Source organism: Ptychodera flava, unplaced genomic scaffold (genome assembly GCF_041260155.1).
Source record: "Ptychodera flava strain L36383 unplaced genomic scaffold, AS_Pfla_20210202 Scaffold_42__1_contigs__length_1331906_pilon, whole genome shotgun sequence".
In the NCBI taxonomy this organism is placed as follows: Eukaryota; Metazoa; Hemichordata; class Enteropneusta; family Ptychoderidae; genus Ptychodera; species Ptychodera flava.
This window is the reverse complement of record NW_027248364.1, coordinates 234166-248017: the sequence shown is the minus strand read 5'-3', so window position 1 is coordinate 248017 and position 13852 is coordinate 234166. Positions and strand designations below refer to the sequence as shown.

General features: G+C 42.3%; 1 protein-coding gene across 1 annotated transcript; it reads right to left on the bottom strand.

Moving 5' to 3' along the window:
- Positions 1 to 6314: 6314 nt before the first annotated feature.
- Positions 6315 to 7019, bottom strand: LOC139128048 (uncharacterized). The gene has a single exon (XM_070693910.1). It carries the CDS (start codon positions 7017 to 7019, stop codon positions 6315 to 6317), a length of 705 nt encoding a protein of 234 aa, XP_070550011.1.
- Positions 7020 to 13852: the final 6833 nt, after the last annotated feature.

Sequence of the window (13852 nt, the reverse complement as noted above, 5' to 3'; positions counted from 1 at the left end):
AGTGCAAGAAGAAACTGAGGATTCCGAAGCTTGCGTAAAACACAGGTCCGGAGTAGGGGGGAAAGGCGATGGAGGGGTTCGTACCCTCTCATCATCAGTAACAACATCATCTACCTTTGAAATTCCGTTGTCGTTCGTTCTGTCAGTGTTCAAGACAGTTTCTAGATCAACTTTTGAAGACGGTTCACGTTGAACAATGTCAGTTTCGTTATTACAAACCATACTTTCTTGTTCTTCATTACCATGGCCATCACTGTGCTGTTGCGAGCTATTGTGAGTATCGATAACGTTTACACCAGAAAAGTCCGCGACGTTATGACCATCAACATTTTCAGCCATCGTTGTGTTTTCATTTTCACGTTGTTGAACAACTTTATCCTGATTGGAGACAGTCGACGAATCACCACAGATTGGTTCCATCGAACGTTGAGCAGATTCATCTTTGTTGGTCGGAATTTTGACACCTCTTTCAATTTGACCGTCGTTAATTACTGTGATATTGTCTTTTTCTTGCAATGCAACAGATGGTTCGGTTTGGGCTGATTGTTGACAGTCACGCTGAACGTGTCCCTTTTGACCACACTTGAAACATTTCATTTCTTCGGTTGAAAGATAAATTCTGTATCTTTTACTTTCGTACTCTATAGTCAAAGGTCCTTCCCATGTACCGTGAAAGTCAGCATCAATCAGTACTAGAGCTTGTCTTCGGAAAGATCTTACATGTTTTAAATGTTCGCTCTTGCATCCGAGAGGAATCGTTTTGATTTTACTGACAAGTTTACCAAATGTAAGAAGTTCAGTTTCGATCACATGATTCGGAATAAACGGTGGAACGCCTGACACTATGACTTTTGTCGCTGGTTTTACAACAAGTTCAACTTGAATTGAGTAACCGTTCAGTTCGAAACCATTCACACACACGTTTTCTACCCAAGTAACGGAATTGAAATAAACGATAACTGAACCGAAAACTCTTGAAGCAGCGATGATATTCTGTTGACCAGTAATCGATGAAATAGCTAGTAGATACTTTTCAACGGAGACTCCTTCCATGGATTCACACTTGACACCATGTTTCCTCGTGAGACCGCCAAACGTAGCTAAGCGTCCATTGTCAATGAATGGCGCGGCCATCTTGGCCTAGGAAACAGCACACGGAAACCACTAAGGGAATCCGCAAAAATCTCTTCAATCGAAAGTTGAAACACACAAAAAACTTGACAGCAGCAGTCCACAACCGGAGCAAAATCAGATGAAACACCGATGTAAGTCCGGAAAACACTGAAGGACTCAAAACTGTTGCAAAACTCAGAGCACACTACCACGACGTGTACACATGCGTAGTAGTAGTAGTAGTAGTAGTAGTAGTAGTAGTAGTAGTAGTAGTAGTAGTAGTAGTAGTAGTTGTAGTAGTAGTAGTTTTCGACACGAACATTTATTCATACTTAAGTCCCTGATCATGAAAGAAATATGCAAATCGGTAAACTAATAATGGAAAAATAGAAAAGGTAAAAAATCAAGTGATGAAACTCAGAAATTCAGAAAAAGTTGACCATTGTTTACTATGCAAATTGCATCATTGAAGGTCCATGTTGAAATGAACAAGTCTGTATTTTGAATCAGTTTGCAATATTCAAATTCAAGAAGTAAGCGTACTCGTATGCGGGTCTTAAAAATTTCTAGGGGATCAACTGGATCGATATTATGCATTTTATTTCTTCTCGCAAGATGAATGGCTAACTTCGCAATGGTCGTCACATAAATGAAAAGGGAAATGGCACGTTTACTGACAATGATATTGTTTTTCATTGGAGGATTGATGAAATACCAGGAAATAGGAGTGAATTCATTGGTAGAACTTAGAAGAGAAGTTATTCTTGAGACAAGCTCCAATAACAGCTGTATTTTTGTACACTCAAAAAGGGCATGCATAATGGAATCTTCCATGTCACATAGTGGACAATTAGAATTCAAACGAAAACCAGCACGATGAAAAAAGTTTCCTGTAGCGATAGCTCCATGCATAACACGCCATGAGTAGTCGCCTTCTTTTTTAGTGGTCGGTGACACATAGCAAGCTTTAAAGTTTGGTTTTAAAGAGGCATTCCCACTTGGTAACATTTGTAAAGCACATTTTTTTAATGCCAATGGTTGATATTTGACGTGGCGACTGCACGCGGATCGCGAGATATCGATAAAAACATACCCTCAAAAAAGTAAAAGTTTGAATTCCGGTGGCCCACCTAAATTCAGCTTCCGAACATCGAACGTCGGCACTTTTGCCATTGTCAACTAAGCTATGGAGTACGAGTCTACGCTGACCCTGCTCTACCCAACAGTACCACTGGTGTCAGTGATCGTCATGCCACGTGGGAGAAAGCTGAGTCTAACTGACTTATCGAATAAACGAAAACCAATTTTTGCTGATTCCACCAGAATCGCATAGGTGACTACAACAGTTATACGTGGTTGATACATAGCGGCCGCCGCGTTGTATGCATAGACACACACCAGGCGGCGGCCAATATGTATCAAACCACACGTAACCATGTGGCAGACAACAAAATGTAGTCATCAGAGGTGGCTAATATTTTACACGTAAAAACTGATATCTATGTGGTATTGGTTAAAAATATAGTAAACAAAACTGATTGAGAATAATACAAACGACAAAAACTTAGGAGAAGTTTTAAAAAACTTACCTGAGGTAAAGGCATAATGCTGTATATAAAGTCTTCGCAGTGGGAGGTAAATTATTGCGTCGTTCGAACTTATTATGGACTCCCTACAATATCGTCAATCAGCAAAACAACAAACCTTCGGGGGATTTCGGATCATAATAAGAAACGATCGTAAAACTTCGGATGTGAAAAATGCGCTAGGGAAATGACATGTTTTTATTGATATCTCGCTATCCGCTTGCAGTCGCCACGTCAAATATCGATCGTTTGCATTAAAAATCTGTGTTTTAAAAATGTTACGAAGTGGGAGTGCCATTTTAAAGTATCTGATAAACTAAGGATATGTTGTAGTAGTAGTAGTAGTAGTAGTAGTAGTAGTAGTAGTAGTAGTAGTAGTAGTAGTAGTAGTAGTAGTAGTAGTAGTAAGTAATTCTCCAGTAGAGGTGGTACATTCGCCACTCTCCCCGTTGCTCTTTGACAGCTATCAAAAGCAATACGATGGTAATAAATTACTCATAATAACTAGTGGGGTCAATCAAATGTGGATATTGAAGGTTTCCAAAGAATTGTTACATATTTTACAAAATAACAAAACATGTACAATTCAATCCACATGTTTGATTTTATAACGTTGTACACACTTAAAGACAAGCCATCATCTCTCGTGAAGAAAGCCTTCTTTTACAAGAATGGTAGTCATAGGAGTAGTTAGGGATACAGTATAGAACACTTGAGTAAGTTAGGGGGTCTTTTTTCCATCACCTAGGAGACGTACTTTATTTCACATGCTAGGGGGTCTCATTAACCAGCCTCTCCCATTGGTCCATTTAAATGCCGCAAGGGATATTGGGATAGCAATGTGCTTTCCTGATTGGTCAGTTGCTTAATATATGCAAAAATGATGGTATATAACTTCTAAAAGGGCCATCTACAAAGGGCCAGTCTTGCTCTAGAAGTCCCACCCTCAACAACAACAACAACAACAACAACAGCAACAACAACAACAACTCAACTCTTCATAACCATGGCAACTCCAATACTGTCACCAAGACTACTTGAAGAGGGATGGCAGAAGTGTTATTCAGTGAAGGCAGAACGGCCTACTACTTCAACGTTAAGACTAACACCAGTGTCTGGACAATGCCCACAGTCTCTGACCAAGATGAGAGGTATGCTGATGTTCCAGGAAGGAAGAGCCCTGACTTGCCAGAGCCTTCTCAGGAAGTGCCCATGCCTGATCAGACTCTGTCCAGTCAGCCATCAGCAGCTGCTTTGGTCCCTCAACCTTCCAAGCCTGGCACCACTAGTCAAGCAGGTGAGAGACAATTCAGATTTCTTCTACTTGACACATAGACGTCAGGCTTGGATTGTGAGTGTGCAGATGTACAAGGCAAATGTGTACGTGGGGATACGTGAATTCTTCAAGAAACCTGACACAGGAGAACTGATACCGACAAAGAAGGGCATCAATTTGAATTTGGATCAGTGGAGTCGACTGAAAAGTATTGTGCAGGGTATCGATGAGGCTGCCAAGACACTGACGTGCAATTGAACTGGTACTCACAGACCTGTCTTTCATCCTTCTTCAGAGTCTTCCTTCAGTGATATGCCAAATTACTTGGACAGAAAAGTAGCAAGAAGAGTGGCAAAATATGTCTGTGCCAAGTTCATCCTGGACCAAGTCAATACCATCATCAACAAAAACTGTGAGGGGTGCCGAGAAGACCACCCATCTTAGAGGGACCATGAGTGCCTGTACTATGGCGATACTCCTGCAGGTCAACGAGAAGTCATCAGCAAGTACTTCATGGATGCTACCAAACGAATCAACATGCTGGCTGTGCAGAAGTATATTCTTCCCATGGCTGAACTGTGTTACATCACCCTGGATCATAATGTCCCCCTTGGATTGCTCAATCTTGATGATCTCTTGGAGTTCTGTACTATCGTGATGAGCATCGCTGGAGTGAAGACCCTGAAGGATGTTTGAAGCTCTATTGGACAGTCTGTCTATTTATGGAATGGTCTTGTGCAACGACATGATCACCGCAGTTTGTTCCAAATTTAGTTCTGCAAGCAGTTAATCATTTCAATTTCCTTCAATTTATAAATGTGTTTTTCTTCGGACATTACAAGTTTGCCAAGGACACTGAGAGACACTTGCAATAAAAAAGGTGTTGTGTTTCATGTTTTTTGTCTTGTTAAACTTTGTTAACTTTGAGAAAATAAAATTTACTGTTATTGTTTAAAATGAAAACCAATAACTTGTCTGTCTATGCTCTTTGTGAGTTAGCGAAGTATAATTGTTTATGAATGAGTATTGTTTGATTGTCCCTCCCCTCCCTTCCGGGCTTCCCCCTTTATGCCATCATCCTTGAGAGAGAAAAAATAGATGCACATGCTTGGTATTTTCAATTTAACATGTTTGAAAAATTTATCGAACACCAACAGGAAAGCCAACACAAGAACTAGTAACAATGTAATGAATATCACTTCTTAGTCAAACGAGTCTGTAAAAAGTTTACATCATAAATGTCAAAATCAACACCAGTCATTTTTTAAATGAAATCATTCACGAAACAGTAATTAAAAGTCAAGTCCTCAGTAAACTGCTTCACAATGTGTGACATGGACCATCCCCGGCAACGATGTAGCAGATAGTAAAGGACGCATTGTCAACACTGAAGAAAGAGGTCCCTTGAGCCTTTTCTGTTATAGATCCAGTCGAGAGAGTTCCTGTTGAGTAATGCCTTGAAAGGTGTCCTGTTGGGTGGACGTCCGTACGAATCAAAATATTCACCACGGTTGCTATCCGCAAAGTAGAAAGCCACCAGTGTTTCCCTGGTTGGGTATTTGGGTCCACATTGGCCACAAAGGCAGCAGGATAGGACTTTAGTCTGGTCTCAGGCAATCGGTCTGATGGTTTCACCCCGCCAAAAGATTATGAAGTGTATCGGTCTGTACTCAAGATCTCTTTCAACTTTAACGTGTCCATCTTTCACTCGAGTCGAGGAATCAACTTCAGTAATCAAAGAGCATGTTTCGGTCTCTGTCGATTTCAATGAAGTTATCCAGTTGCCATACACGAATAAATTCACAGTATTTGGCAGTGCTTGTCTGAACTGCAGTTCCATGCCAAGGTTGCCTTCTTTGACCAGGTTCAAATGTCCTCCGTCGGCAGACAAGTCATGTGTGAGATTAAATGCAAACAGTGTGTATCCATTGTCGTATTCATAGCGATTGATGTTGATTCCTTCATCCCTGCCTATTTTATTAGTCCCTGTAAACAGGGAATCGTAGGCCATGATGAATGATTGACCACCAGCTTTGGTGAAGTCCAGTTTCAGGGGTTTGCTCGCAACTTGCTTTCCACTGACATTAAGGACCAGCGACGTCATGCTGTGATGTTTGAAGTTGAATGGATTTTTCTTGTATGAACCGTTGAAGGCATCGTTGTCCACCAGACCAAGACCACACGTTTAGGTAGCTGTCCCAGAAAGATGTCGTCTTTGTTGAAGGACATAGTGCCTCAAGGAATGGACAGAACCTTCATCACACAACGATGTATGGGATACTTGGACGGTCCCTGCTTTAAAGCTTCTGCATGGCCCAGCTGTACCGATGGACTGAGTTTTATTTTCCTGACCAGTAGTGTGGCTTCGGTGACCACAGCTTTGAAGCCTGGATTTTCTGCAGAGCTCTCAAGGGAGAAGCATGCTTGCTTTTATTGAGTTTGAGACGTAATTCGACACCATTCATTAGATATTTAGGCTGAAAGAAGAGATCTGAATGGATGGGTCCTACCATATCGACAACTTGGCTGCCAGACATGAAGGCATATCGGTTTTTCAGTCCCTTGTTCACTTCTCCATCTTCTTTAGTGGGGTCCACTTCATCCATTTTCAGATTATAGTCTTTGAAGAATAGGGCTGAACCGATATGGGTGTCTTTGGCCTCCTTACCATAATTCAACAAGGTCTCCAACATCGCTCGGTAGGGTAAGTAGGGGAAGGGTTGGATATCATTTTGCCATTGAGGTGTACATCCACCTGGCTGAACAGTAATGGAGCCACAAGTTGACGGGACCCACTGCTGCATCTGCACCGAGGTTAGTAGCATCAGGTTTTGTAATCTTGCCTTGATTGGAAGGAGTGTTGAGGACAGATCGATGTAGTCTTCTCCTGAACCCGAAATCACAAATTCGATGGGTCCCGATTCCACAATGGGGGTCAGGGGATACATTTCTTCCCTTTGTCCCTCTTCCACACTGGTCTGCATTGGAGGAACTGTGAACAAGTCAAGTTCACTCTTGCAGGAGTGTTTGTTTAGAAATGCCATGCTTGCTTTTGCTTAGCTTTGGAGGAAATGACTCTTCTTTTCGTAGTTTTACGTTTATACCACCTCCGGGGGGAACTGAGTATCTGGAACCCCTGCCTGTCATCAACAGTTTCCCGGATTCCACCAATCGTCGTTTTGCTGAGTGCTTGATGTTACGTCACTGAGTGCATCACCTGCAATGTTGAGTCCCGTTTTCAACATCTGTCTCCCTACGACCTTGGCTCCTTGTTTGAGCAGTGGTGTGGCTGCATGGAAGAGGCCTCCCAAAATACCACCCAAGCCATATCCTCTCTGCACAGCTGCTCCCTGGAACGATGCTCCATTTCCCACCTGATCCAAATGATCTTGTATGTGGTGGGTCGCTTTCATAGATATTACGTCTATACAGCATGGTTCAGGCTACAATAGTGTAGGGCGTTGTTTTCTAAAGGCTAGGGTCATGATCACTTTACCACCTAGAAATGGCACTTTCTGACCCCTGTCTTCTCTTATGTAGACTTCTACCGTATCAAATGCGCGGTTTCTCAGGGCAAGAAAGTATGGAGTGTGGACAGTGCGGTTGATCATCTGTCCATGGATCCCTTCCACATTCTCTATTCTCAATAGGGGTACTAAGGTATCTCCCACCAACTGGTCGTCCACTAGATCGCAATACACATACAGAAAGAGAGGTTTCGAACACTGAACATGAAAGGTGCATCTTTTATTCTGCCTCAAGATGGTATTGGGATAAAATCCCATGATTTCAGCCAAACCTGGTAGAAAGTAGAGGCTGGTACCCTCACTCACATCAGCAGTTACTTTCCTAGACACCTGGTCGAAAGTCAAATGGACGTTGTCGGGTAAACCTTGCTCTCTCAGAGTGGTTAGTATACTTCCAAAATCATTGTAGTAACCTGCAGGTGTTTTGACAAGTGTTTTTTCTATGGTCTTGAATTATGTACACCGGCAAGTTTCTGCCCTGAACCACATTGAACCAGGGAAAGGGTAGTGTATGTCCATCAATGCCACTTCCCAGTTGCCCTGCAGAGAAATGTGTTTGGGTAATTTCACAGTGTAGCCTGTCACTGCATTGTCTGGGAAAACGTCCATGGATGCATTGCTCGGTAGCATCATGAAAAACGGATGTTCAGCCATGATGAAAGTGGGAGTCAGACTGTGACTGTCCGGACAGAGTCATCCCTCTTATAGTTTTGCCAGATCCCTGACCCAACTATCGAATTTGGATGGCCAACCATACCACTTGACCAGATATTCAGTCTTGCCCTTTCTCTTTCTTGTTTTGAGTATTTTTTCCACTCTGAAGACGTCATCCTCTTTCTTGACGACTTTTTGTAGTTCTTGTTCATAGAAAGTACCTTCTAATTCCTCCTCATCAAAATCTTTCAGCTTGTAAAGAGGTGGTCGACTGAGATCCTTTTCGACACAGTGAAGATTTCTTCTGTCCAATTTGGCAGGTAACCTTTCTTGAACATACGTTTAGTTTTGCTGATTCTCACTTGTTCTCCCACACTGAATTTGAATTTCACAGTTTTCTGTTCATAGTCACTGTACAGAGTATCCCACACCTCTTTTTCATTGGTCTTATTGACAGATGCTGGTTTTCTCTTGATGCTGCAATGCCAAGTGTTGTTGTAAGATTGCTGGTGCTGAGGAAGCACCGATAGGTAGCTGAGGGTGTTGTTTCTGGTAAAGTACTTCCACATTTTAGTTTTCAGGTACGATTGAAATGCTCAACCACAGAAGCTTTTGTTTTATTTCGGTGGTGAAAAATTGAATGTCTTCACTCTTCAGAAATTTCTGAAATTGGTGGTTCACAAATTCTTTGCCTTGATCCGTTTGTAGTTTTTCTGTTTTTTGTCCAGTCTTCAAAATCTGTTGAAACACTGCCACCAAAGTGGCCCCTTGTTTGTCTTTCAAGGGAATGGCCCAGGCATACTTAGATACAATGTCAATGCATATGAGGATGTATCGGAACCCTGAATCGTATTTTGCTAGTGAACTGACGTCAGCAAGATCGCGTGCCACTGTTGATCCATTCAACTGACAATTACTCTAGCCCTTGAAACTTCCATCTAAATGGTTTGTGTAATGTGTAAGTGTGCTGATGTTGCATCCATTCTCTCACTTTCTGACGGGTGGTCGTTATTCCCTCCTCTTTTGCAGCATAGTAAATAGCATCGATTCCTCCAAAACTTGCGGAATGACTTGGAGCCTAATACACCTGGCTTAGGTGCTGATCCAAGTCCGTCAATTTGGTCACAGGCTTCATGTATGATGACTATGGATCCAGAACAGCAGGCACAGAGGCACCTCATACGTTTGAGGACATCGCCAGGGATAGAGAAGGTGGACAACACTCCATGACAGAGGTCTCCTTTGGAATGACTATCATCAAACTGCCGAGTGATGTTTTAAAAGTTGAGCCAATTCCCTGTCATGGATGATCGATGTCGTGGTCTTGCAGCAGTTGAAATGACAGGACGTATCTCCCGCCTTATCTTTTTCTGTTTAGCGGATGATTGTCCAGCAAACACTCCATGATCACCTTCCTCATCATCACCTCTTGGCTGAAACAATCCTTTTGATTTTTGCTGAGACTGAATCCAGTTCCATCTTTCCTTGTTGCTAATCAGATCTTGTGGTACTTTCATGTCAGACAGAACTCGGGCAAATTGTTGCCACCCTCTAGGATTGAAAGTTTTTCCTCCGACGTAAGGTGTCATTGATGACGCCTACCATATGAGTTCCAGGTAAGGGATTACCATCGTATGTTAATTCCCCTTTCTCATTCCAATCCACGGAGTCATGCTTCTTCGCTTTCTGAAGGAGCAAGTGTGCTTTTCGTCGGAGGGATTTTGGCACACTTTCCATAACATCCTGCTCCACACTATCTGAGGGCTTTGGCTTGTCAGTGACTTTCTCTTCTGTGCTCTTATCTAAAGGAGACCCTAAAGAAGACACAGTGGTAGTGGTACCTGTTGAAGTTTCAGAGGAAAGGATGCCGGTTTTAACAGGTTCCTTCCTTTTATCAATGTAAGCCCTGTACTGCTGAAGAGTCTGTTGGTACAGTTTTGCCTTTACATCATCGGTGATGTCTGTTCTTTCCAAGATTTGTTGCATCTCCCTATCCAGAGAGGACAGCATCTAAGTCATGGGGTTTGTTGTTTGATTCTGCTGTAGTTGTATTGTATCTAGTAATTCCTGTGGCACAAGTGCCATCTTCGTTGCATATTCCATGGGCATGATGACAATTCACTTAAAGAGGAGACTTCCCAACACAGACAGCACAGGCCCTAGGACGGCCGAGAGAAATCCACCCTTTTGCACAAGTATCTTCTTCTTCTTTGATGTTGAAACCTTTTTATTTGACAGTGTGCGAAGATGATGTTTCTATTTGCTCAATTTCTTCTTTTGAGCAGATGACAGTGGAACACTCCCCGAAGAATGTTCAGACAACATTCCAGAGGCAATGGATTAAATTGTTACTGGCTCCCTCGATGATCCCCCTCTGTTGCTTTGGATTGCCCCTGGCTAACACAGAGAGAAAATGAGCTTGTTTTCTTCATTCGCTGAGACATGATGAAATGATGGCATTTCATCTCATCATGTCTATTTTATGTTTTCCTGACCTAAACAAAGGCAGTCTCTCCTGGAAAGATGTTCGTGCGCAGTCGAAGGACTTCTGTGTGTTGGGTTTCAGATCAATGAGAAGATAACCATAGGGTTCACGGGAGGCATTGGTGACAGCTTCTTTGATGAAACGGGTGTAACCTGGGTACATCTGTTTGGCTATGTGAGTGATCTGTGATCCTCTCTTGGATTTTTAAACAAGACCAGACAATGTGAATTCAGACTCATGGTTCGAGTCTCTCTGCCTTGATGAAACGGATTTTATAAGATAAGCATGACAGAGAGATTACGATGATGAGAACCTTTGGTGAACAGATTGGTAATTCTCTTGTCATTTCCAGTTTCTGACATCAGATCATCAATAATCAAGTTGGATTGGTGAGGGGAAAACATACTGTCCAACTCTTCAGGAATGCCTTCAACAAAATGAATGCTGGGGATAGGGGCAGCCAGTTCCATATAGGCAGGTTGGTATTCTCCATAGCACCAGACGATACGCTCAGGAGATGGAAAAATCATAGTTTCCTGTTCCTTCAGCAGTCCTTTGACAAATTCGGTTTTGCCAGACTGTGTGGGTTCCATATTGAGAGCAGTGAATGGATGTTGTAGTCTTGCATCCATGATTGACTTGATTGATGTTGTTCAGACAATAGACGAACGATTCGTGTCAACTGGCACATCAATTGATGAGTGTCAGATTGTCTGGCCACTTTCAAAAATCTCTGTCTTTCAACTTTGTCTTCAATATTATGCACTTGTGTGAGATGATTTGCCAGTCTTATGAGATGTTTTGTATCACAACCAGGGTAAAGGCAGTTCTTTCGCACTCGTGGCATGGTATACCAAGTTGACCAACTTGATTTTCACCATGATTAGGTATTTTTTTGGTTGTTGTCCTTTCAGTCAATCTCTCCCCTCAGATCAATGTTTTCATAACATAGACTGGCCTCCTTTTGAAAAATTTATCATAGATGATACATGGCAGCACACACAATTGGATAAATCTCGATTATTGATGATGAGCTTCAAGAGTGTTTGCAGAATGAGACCCATCACGTCAATGAGCCTTACTGTAAAATGGTACTAGCTTATACTAGAAAGGATGTTCTCATTTCTTGACAGAGGGAGGGCAAAATAAGGCCCGAGGGGCTGAGGGGCCTTCAAAGGGTAAAGAGGGGTGGAGGGAGTCCATAAACAGGGAAAGTGTGATCTCATTCATCGACAAAGACCAATCTTCCTAGGTGGCCCTCGGGGCAGTGGGGCCCACTTTTTGGCCTTCCGGGCAAGGGGCACACACACACACACACAAACAAAAATTCTTACTCATTCACCAAATGTTTACACACAAACACCAACAAATAAATTCAAACCAGCCTCTGAATCATTTCAAATGAATTAAATTGACTTTGGTTTATTACATTTTAAGGTAGCTAAATACCTTTTAGACACTTTCAGATTTTTATTTTTTCTCAATTGCCACGTCCAAACCCCAATAAAGTATACATTTTCTGAAAGCCCTGATATAGAGCTATCCGAGTTAGCACAATGCACGGTCATTATTTGCATAAGAGTCACGTGACAAGCGTTTTGCTGAACCTTTCAAAAACCGGTTTCCCGGCCTTATGCAAACACGCTGCAAGATTTCCAATTGGATTTCTTCATTGACAAGCCTTGACAATATCCTTCAAAACCTTGTCTGCGATTTTTTCTCGGAGGCTCCATTCAAATTATATGGCGTGATAATTAAAATTCCTTGAAAAGCACCTTCGTCCAACACTTTAAGAGCGCATTAAAATATAACAAAGGCATATAAAGGAATCCCAGACAAGGATTTTGAGTTCATTATGTTTCCAATGGACAGTGTGAATTTCAAGCAGCTAGTGTTTGTGAGCGCGAATTGACGAGGTGCCAAGAAGGGTACTTCATTCACACATTGAATTCGAGAAAAATGCAAAAAACATGTTTTGATACTTCTACGCTACGGCATTTGCTAATTAAACGTGCACGAGCCTCAACACGGGCATACTTTGTTACCAAGTGATGATGTCAGCCGGGAATGACAGTTGTTCAGAGAAAAAGTCCCAGGAAAATAAAATAAATCGCGGAAAACTAGCAATTTTTGGAGCCAAGCGTGTCGACACATCGCCACAGCGAATGGCTTCAGTGGGAAAAACCATGACGTCAGCAGTCATTACTGATAGCGGGCGTGTCCTAAATTCATATGCAGATAAGCTTGTTTGCGTTCCCCAGACATTGCAGAACCGTAGACTTGATAGTGTACTATCGCACTAATTGCAAAGTTAATTCTAGCACGTGCAATAAAATCTCGAATGGCCCTCATTTCTACGTTTGACGTGCCACTAAGGGCGCAACATTATATGAATGGGTCGATCACGCAGAGTTCACGTAGTTCATACATTCGCGTAGCTCCCCAAAGGTCATTACCTCAGTCATAGTGTGACATGTAAAACGATTCAGTTACCCATGCATCAACCTTTGCAATTAAATACCCACTACAGCATATATGGTGGTACATAGGAAGCTGGGTAGAAAGGACTGATGTAGGGGCAACGGTGTTTTGGAGCCGTACGCATGTGGCATGGCCGATGAATATAAAACAACGGCACTGGCCGCTGCGTAAAGGTGGAAAGCTAGTCGACACTCGGATTTTTAACGCCGGTATAGTTGATGAACCCAGGATGATCGGGCAGTCCCTTAAATTGAAGCGTTTGCAACGTCTACCGTCCATACAAACGAAACGTTGAACACTGCAAGGAAAACATCCATGATCGTTTTGAAGAGCAACACATTAGGTCGGACACATCTCGTTTTCCAGAGTAGCCAGGTCTTTGCATAGAACAACACCGCTGTGTAAAACCCTTTGGCCAGAACCAATTATCGTAAATTTGCTAATACATACGAGTTATGTTTAAAAGTTGATGTATCGATCACTTTATTTAGGTCGTAAGGGTTACACTCTCATGCTATATCAGTGTATGAGTAGCCTAATTGTCGATGCGTGCAAATCGAGGGCCACTCTCGGAGAAATCCTACCGGTGCGCTAAGCTTTGATCATGATCGTTTCCACAGTCAGAATCACAGTCCTCAGCAATTTGTACAGTGTTCAAGTCACACTGCGGGATGAACGTATGCCTGAATGTTTCGTATTCCGCGAAGCATATATTCTACCTGAGAGCGCT

Excerpts from the sequence above, each read along its gene's own strand:
- LOC139128048 (XM_070693910.1), bottom strand. The coding sequence starts at position 7,019 with ATGGCATTTCTAAACAAACACTCCTGCAAGAGTGAACTTGACTTGTTC.